Genomic DNA, 8,718 nt, shown 5'->3' with positions numbered 1-8,718 from the left:
TATATATATAATCAGGAGCTGAAGCAGCAGTAGAGCTTTCGCTATATTATTTCCAAGTCCAACTGTGTAACGGTGCACACCAAATGGACCCAGTGTATGCCTGGCCTGGTGGCACATGCCTATTTCAGCACTCAGGAGGCTGGGCTGGAGAATCGCTGCAAGTTCAAAGTCAGTCTGGGCTACAAAGTGAGTTTAAGGCCAGACTGGGTATGCAGTAAAACTATCTCCAATATATCAACGCTTTCTCTCTTGAATCCCAGACATGTATAACTAGGACCACCGAGCACAAGTCCTGGAAGATCTCTCGGGAACCATGTGTCTGAGAATGCAAAGACAAACCGCCTTTCCACTCAGAAGACAGAATAGGTGCTGAGACTTAAAAAAAAAGAAAGGAAGAAGAAGCGGTCAGGGCAGCCTGAGCCAAAGAAGCCCTGTGCAAATGCTGCACAGGGAGGCTGCGGTGAGCAAGCGGGCTGAGCCCTGGGAACAGGGCTGAACGGCCTTCCCACGGGCCTGCCAGCCTCCCTCTCCTGCCTGGCACAGCTGGCTCTGCTGCCCTACAGCAGACCCTCGTTTCTCCTGGGTCAGAGAGGGCAGGCGTGCGGGCTTCCCATCAGTAGAACACTCGCCACCACAGGAGCCCGGCCCTGGGGAGGGAGGAGTGCGCAAAGGGAGCAAGAGTGAGCCGTGCTGAGGAGCCGCCGCTGTGAGCCAGTGAGCGGGCAAGGGAGTGACTCATCAATAAGCATCCATCACATTTAACTGTAAGTGCCCCATGGGGCCAATTCAAGGCAGAGGCTCAAGCTGGCACTGGGCCTAGGCCCACAGAGGCACCCGGATCTCTGCTAACCAGCCCTGCATCTGACTCAGCCACAGCCCTCTGCCATCCTGCCTGGCAAACACGGTGCTGCAGCTACGGATGAGTGCTCGGGACAGTGGGAGGCAGTGAACTTTTCTACTCTGAGACTCAGCTCCTGCAAGCGGGTTTGCTGTGGGCAGTCCAGGGATAAGAGGGTGAGCCACCCGGGTGAGGTGCATGTCTGTAATCCCAGCACTTCAGAGGCTGAAGCAGGAGGATCACTGTGAGTTCAATGCTAGCCAGGGCTCCTAGTGAGACCCAGTCTCAAGATAAAAAAAACACAGGCTGGACCAAGGTGCACCCAATCTAGTATTGGTCTTTTACCTGTTCACTGGCCTTTGGCAATGGTGCCGTCATCCTGAGACCAATAGGGCTACTACAGGATTACAAACCTACTTGGAATTCTTATCTAGTCCCAGGTCAGATACACTACACAGCAGACTAAAACTCTTCCCAAAGACTGGGCTGCTTGGAGATCCCCAAGTGCTTTAGAGGCTCCAAAAACCCTACAGGGAGCCCAAGATCAGGGTCAATTCCTTTCTCCAAGAAGCCTGCCCTGACCATCCCATATAAAATCTCAAAGAGCCCTTCCTGGGACTCTGTCCCACAAATGTGGTCCACTTTTCTGCACTGTACTCATTATCTCAGTTAAAAGGTCCTTAGGGAACGGTGTGTCAACTGTCCACATAAGATGTTAGCTCCACAGGGCACAGAGGTGGTCTACTGAGTTTGTTGCCATCCCCACAGTGCCAGCTGCTAGGAAGAGGCCAACAACACATACTCTGTAGGAGAAAGCAGCCACAGGAATAACAGCCCATGGCTGAGAGGTGCAGCCAGTCACCTGGATGCTGAGGCTCTGGGACTCCAGGTGGGGTAAGGTGACACTCCGGTAGTCCTCTCCTGTCTCTCGGATCAGGCGGAGGTCCTGGCGCAGGTACTTCTGCAGGTGTCTCTCCGTGGCGGGGTACACCACAGTCGTCTTCACCTCTGCAACAATACAGCACAGCCTGTAGCTAACTGGAAGGCAGCACTCACTGAAGTTACGACACAGCCACATTGCAAAGCTGATAATACAGGGTCTGCACGATGGGTCCCCAGACCTGAGCCCCCGCCCAGGACCCTCTTCTGGGCATGACCAAAGGTCTCTAACTCTTCTCATGTGCAAGTCTGCAGCTACAGGGCTCTGGCCTCAAAGCCTGGAGCCCCATTTATGAGAAGCAGCATAGCACTCACCTGTTAAAGGAGTCAGCAGAGGAGTCAGCAGAATTAAATAAAACGTGCTACCTGCATCACAAGGGACACCAACTAAATGTCACCCCTCCAGTGGACTCTGGAGCCAGACAGTCTGAGTTCAAGTCCTGGCTCTGCCTGCTCATTACTCATCCTGCGTGGGATGCTGGCCCCAGTGGGAATTTGGTCCAGTTATTTAACCTCTGTGTGCCCCAACTTCCTCATCTGCCAGACGAGGATAGTAACAGTTCTGATGTCATAATATTAGGAAGATGAAGGGAGTAATTACCTGTACAGCACTCTGAACAATGGCTGGCACACAAGTCACACTGCATGAGCACTAGCTGAATAACCCAGGTTTCTCAACCTGGCTCCAGCTCGCCAGGACGGTGCTCAGGGGCATCCTGCCCACGGCAGTGGGGCTTTACCCGGCTCTAGGCTTGACCAGGATGTGAGTAACACCTCTGCAGCTGTGACAGTCAAGCAGTCTCCAGACATTACCACATGTCCCCTGGGGGACAGAACTGCCCCAGCAGAGAAAAGAAAGCTTAATCAGAAGGAAACCTGTAGTTTTCCTGAACTAGGATCCTAGGCTAGTTCTGTGGTCTAACACCGTCTGCTTGTGGCTAAGTTTTTCCCTATTTGTACTAACTTCTGAGGACTGGTGAGCTAGCGCACAGACAAAGCACCTGCTTAGGCGAGTGCAGGGACCGGGGTTCAATCCCTGGCAGCACATGCCCCGTCCCTGGGCACACTGCGCCAGCGAGGAGACTGGGCGTGGTGGTGCATGCCTGTAATCCCAGCTTGGGGAGGCTGAAAACAGGAGGATCATTAGAGTCCAAGCTGTATAGTGAGAAACTACACTGAACACATACATACATACATACATACACACACACAAATAAATAAAAATAATAATGTGGTAAGACCATTGTCAATACTCTGATATATGAGGGAGGGAGAGAGGAGAAGAGGGAGGGGAAAAAGGGAGAGAGAGGGAGGAAAAAAAGAGCACACAGGATGGGGCAGGAAAATGGCAAAATGGTGTTTCAAAATCAGTTGGGATGTTTGTCAAAAGACTTATGTACCCCCTTCTGAGCTCTTCCTTCAGACGGCCGCCCCAGGAATTCTACTCACTGCCACCCTCAAGACCCAGGTACAAGCTACCAGCCTGCACTTTCACATGTGGTCTGAGCACACACAGGACTCTGATCACCTTCATAACCAAGAAGAGCTGGAGACATAGCAAGGGCAAGACGGAAGGCCACAGTACCCTGAAGTCCTCCAACACAGGGGCCTGCTCAATGGTCCACTCTTCTTCCGAAGCCCGGAAGGTTGAACAAAGGTGACATTCCAAGCACGTGATTTCTGGTTAGCACCCAATGTCCTGGCCGAGCAGCTGGGGAGGCCAAGAATCAGCCTTGGAGCTTGGGTGGAGCGGCCATGTGACTTCCTTACTGCCAAGTGGCCCTGCTCAGTGTGTGTCACTGCTCAGTGTCAGTGTTCTCACCTGTTAAAGGTAGGACACCAAAGCTGCCTCACAGAGGAGTTGGCAGAATTAAATAAAGCGCGTTACCTGCATCACGAGGGACACCAAATAAATGTCACCCCTCTTCCTGGGACTCCCTGGGCATTCTCATACTCTGGGAAGCCACAAATAACTGTTTCTCACTTCTTTTTTTTTAAATATTTATTTATTTTTATTTATTACATTTATTTATTGTGTGTGTGGCCAGCTCAGCCCACCAGGGGGCGGGTCTGGCTGGCATGTGGTGCTGGGGATCGAACCGCGGTCCCTGTGATTTGCCAAGCTTGTTTCAAGTAGGTGCTTTAGACCACTGAGCCATCTCTCCAGCCCTGTTTCTCACTTCTTATTCTCATTATTCTCTACTACTCCACGGCCACAGGCCCTGGCTAGAGGCCAAGTGCACTGAACTTCAAGAGGCAGAATACTGCCTGAGTTGAACTGAATGGTACCTTTGTTGCTGGAGACGGGAGGAAAATCCCAAGGTATCTGCTGCTTACCTTGGTGGGTGAGAACAGAAGCTCTGGAGCGAATCAGCCTGGGTACAAAGCCTTGCCCTGCACTCACTAGCTGTGTAACTACGGGCAAGTGGCCAGCGCTCTGCTGCTGCTCTCCCCTCATCTGCGTAACCCCGGGGCAACAGGAACAGCATCTGTCTTACAGGGCTCTGTGAGAACTGAATGAGTTAGTGGGTGGAAACCATTTATTTAAAAAGTGCCTCACACACAGAAAAGTGCTCCATAAACACTCTCTGCTTTGTTGTGCCTCTGCCTGCCTATGTTAGGTGGGGGAGACACTAGGCAGGCAGTGGAACACCCTGGAACAAAGGTGGAATTGACGCTGGAGAACCAGCACCCTGGGCTCATGGCCTGAGGCGCCCAGGCTGAGGCCCGTGAGCAAGCCTTGGTCTGCTCAGGCTTGCGAAGGACCTGCCCTGCCACCCGGGTTGTGGGAGAACAGGCATCTCACCAGACCCGCCTGCTCCTGCCCTCATCCTAGGCAGCTAGGATAGCCAGAGGCCCTGACTTGCCTGCTGCCCACCTCCTGCTGGCTTCTTCCTGCAGTGTTCTCCAGTGCCCTGTTGGTGGGTTCCCTTGGTGGCACTGCACAGAGCCCCTCACTCCTCAGCAGCCCAGCCTCTCCCAGATCCCATGGGAAGTCCTGCATACTGCCATTAGAGCCAGGCACTCTCCTCCAGGCTACAAGGCCCCAAGACTCTTCACCCCTCTCCTCTGCTGCCTTCCTGATGCCCATTTCAGCAACACCAACCCCCACTGTCCCACCACCGGGCATCAGGCACATGCCCCACTCTGTGCCTTGCTTGGGCTGCCAGGAGACCTTCCCTCAGGAAAATGCTTGTCACTCTCCTGCCACACTCAGATGTCAGGGCTGCTCTGAGGTTCAGGCAGCCCTGCTAAAACAGCTCTCTGTTCCCATCACCACCTTGCTCTGTGGTCCCCTAGTGCTAGCTGGCAACACAGCAGGCTTACTGTCTGGCTCCCCCAGGGAAGGTTAACTTCCAGGAAGAGGGGACTTGGTTCGTTTATCTCTTTATCATCTACCTCTGACACCTGTCATTTAGTAAACACTCAACAAATATCTACTGGACAAACAAGTAAATGAATCTGGTCTTTTTGTGGACTTTAAGCCCAGGAAGAGCATCTATGCTCCCAATGGAATAAAACTTTGATAGAAATCAATATATTACCCAATGCTGTTTCTCAGTGACAGCCCCAAAACAAACACTGGTGTTTACCTAGTTCAAGATTCTGACCTGCGGCTGAACCTCGGAGGCGTTTGGTCAAGAGTCAGCATTTGATAATACACAAGCCATAAAAATATGCGGGGGAATGGGTTCTCCCCCCACAGTGTCAAAGAATCTCCCCACAGACTGCTTATTAATTTCACAAGGAGAACATCAGCTCCCCAGGGAAAGGGAGTCAACATTGCCCCCAACAGCTTGAACCCAATCACAAAGAAATCCCAGAAAACCCCAATCAGGGCATTCTACGAAATATGTGTCCAAGTCAGCTGCCTGTGGTGACAAATACTGGCCATGCCAGTACTTGTGAGGCTGAGGCACAGAAATACTTGAGCCCATGAGTTTAAGCTTGGCCTGGCAACGCAATGAAACCCCATCTCAAAAACAAAACATAAAACAGCAAAGTTAAGGAAAGACGAAGAAAGGGCCAAAGACTGCTCCAAACTACAAGAGACCCAGCAGACGTGACTAAAGGGATTAAGTTACATCCTGGTTGGGCGAGGAGGTATCCTGCTTGAAAGACAGTGTCCAACCAACTGGAGAAATTTAACAGTGGGCTCTACACTACATGCTACTATTGTGCCAAAGTCAATATCCCTGAGGCTGGTAATTCCCTCTAGCTGATTACATTTATTTCTTTTTATATTCATAATAATATCCATAAGTAGAAACATAAAAGGCCAAAGTGGCACATGTTAACAACAGACAAATGGATTTTATAAGGCAATTCTTTATCCTGCCCTCTGCTATGATTTTTATTCTAAAAGGATTTAAAAAAAAATTTCAGCCAGGTGTGGTGGCACTTGCCTGTAATACCAGTACTTGGCAAACTGAGGCAGGAGTATCGCTGCAAGTGTACAGCCAGCCTGGGCTACACAGTGAGTTCAAGGGCAGCCTGAACTACATACTGAGACCCTTGGGGACTGCGGTTAGCTCAGCTGTTTAAGAGCCTGCTCATGCAAACGCAGTCAGGTGCAGGATACCGCAGTTCAATCCCCAGCTCCACATGCCCTACCAGACCTGCCCTTGAGGCAGCCTGAGCCAGCCAAAAAAAAATTTTCCTAAAATAAAAAGCTAAAATGGAGTTGATGCCCTTTGGAACCTTACCCGACAGATCTACCACCAGGTGGCTATTCTAAACCAATACATATATTTATTCTCATGATTCAAGAGACAGATACAATGACAGTACCTGGGGGAAACTGAGCCCTGGAGCCTGCCGCGGCTGCTAAGGACCCAGGGGCATCACAGAGTCACCCTGTCTCAGTGCACGCAGGTCAGCAGATGAGGTCAGCAGGTGAGGTCGGCACACTGCTGGCTTCTCTGCCGAGGGCTGTCCACAAACTGACAGGAGGGAGCCCTCTGCGCAGTGTGGTTGACACTGGGAAACTCCTCCGGCCAAAACCTCCCCGTGTGGCTTGAGAAGCAACAAGAAACTCCGAGTCGCACCCTCCTGTGGACACTCTTAAACTCCTCAAAACCACCCCTTGAAAATGTTCACACTATATTAAGCCAAACTCCCGGCACGAAAGCCTTCCTACTGTCATGCTTTCTAAACGTTTGTTCATATTTTTACCTCACGTGTATTTGCAAAAGTTAAGGAGTCAAATAAAGTTTGCTTTATTTAAAAAGTTTTCTGCTCTTTCCTGCTCCCAATCTCCAGCTCCTCAAAGGCCCTACTTTCAACCCTTCTAGGCTAGGTCATTTCTTTCTGCCGTGCTGGGATCATCCATAGTTCTCAGCTCTATTTTTATACCTTGTTCTCCTGGACTCTTAGTTGCACTACTACATCCTGATTGCCCCACCATGTAAGGTGAGTTTTATCAGTCCTCTACCAAGGGCACGCGCACGCACACGCACCTGCTAAAATCCGGGTACTAGGCTCTTCCTAGGCGCATGCTCACTCTGTTTCCATGCTCACGGCTGACACTGCTATGATTGATAACTGCTGTTCACTGCTTAAATGCAGTATACTGTTATTATTTTTCTTTCTCGGTCCAATTTTTGATATAGAGAATTAGTAATTACTTTTTTACTTAATTTCCTATAAACTGGTCTCTAACTCATCTCCAAACCTACTTTGTTCTTTTTATAACTTCCTAACCTATTAGGAGAAAAAAATGAATAGAAAAGAAAGCAAGCAAACAAGCAAGCTTTGTAGATAAAGAGGGGAAAGGGGTCCAAGGAGATAGCTCTGTGGTGTAAGTGCCTGCCTGGCAAGCATAAGGTCCTGAGTTTGATCCTCTGTACCAGAAAAAGGGGAGGGGGCTCAAGGCAGGGGAGGAAAATGAGAAACAAAGATTTACCATGTACAGGTACAAAATCCCTATGATCAATGTGATCATTATATATATCTAAAATGCACCGATTAAAAAACACAAAACCACGATAGAGGAAAAGCTGCTTCTGGCCCGGGACCAGGGAGCGAGTCTTCCCGGAGCCTCCCTCCTGAGCATGACCATGCTGGCATTCCAATCCCCTTTCTCTGGAAATGGGTTTGTTGTTCTCTGGAAAGATGATCCTCTTCCTCTTTCAGGGTCATTTCCTTATTTTGCTAAAACAATGATTTTTCAAACTTTCAGTCTGACATTATTATTGAAATTTTTATCAGAAAAACCACATATAAAAAAATCCGGGCTAGGGAGAGAGATAGATGGCAGTCTAAACACCTGCCTGCCTAGTGCAAGGACCCAGGTTCGATCCCCGGTACCCCATGCGGGGCTAGCCCCAGAACTTTGAGGGTGCTGCACCAGTCACCAAAACTGGGCATGGTGGCGCATGCCTGTAATCTCAGTGCTAGGGAGGCTGAGGCAAGAGGATCACTATGAGTCCAAGCTGCACAGTGAGACCCTGTACCAAATAAATAAATAAATAAATAAATAAATGTAAAATAAAAATTCTTTAAAGCCATATAATTTCAAGTCTCTGAAATAATTTACCAGGTAGATCAGTGGGCAGAATTCCAACTTTTGCCATAGCAAAGCATCTACCAACCAATGAATGGATAATAATGTGGCATATTTCTATATAATGATATTATTCAGCCATGATGAGTGAGATCCTGTATTTTCTTTTCTTTTCTTTTTTTCCCTTTTTTTCTTTTTTTTTTTTTTGTGGTATGGGGGATTGAACTCAGGACCCTGCACTTGTCAAGCACTTATTCTACTGAGCTATCTCCCCAGGCCCTAGCTCCTGTATTTTCAACAATACAAATGGAACCAGAGGACATTACATTACAGAAAATGAGCCAAAGATAGACAAATACCACCAAATCTCACTCCTTTGGAATTTAAAAACAATGGAAGTTGAGAGCCACCTGTGGTAGTGCACACCTATAATCCC

General features: G+C 49.3%; 1 protein-coding gene across 1 annotated transcript in view; it reads right to left on the bottom strand.

The window, feature by feature from the left end:
* The window catches only part of Dcps (decapping enzyme, scavenger), a 46,064-nt gene that overhangs the window by 12,476 nt on the left and 24,870 nt on the right, over positions 1-8,718 (bottom strand). The window contains exon 3 of the mRNA XM_004641404.3: positions 1,701-1,846. Within this exon, the coding sequence (XP_004641461.1) occupies positions 1,701-1,846 (146 nt within the window). The remainder of the gene's footprint in view (positions 1-1,700; positions 1,847-8,718) is intronic.

Source organism: Octodon degus, unplaced genomic scaffold (assembly GCF_000260255.1).
Source record: "Octodon degus isolate 3935 unplaced genomic scaffold, OctDeg1.0 scaffold00136, whole genome shotgun sequence".
In the NCBI taxonomy this organism is placed as follows: Eukaryota; Metazoa; Chordata; class Mammalia; order Rodentia; family Octodontidae; genus Octodon; species Octodon degus.
Note: the sequence above shows the minus strand (reverse complement) of the source record. Positions and strands in the feature narration are given on the sequence as shown.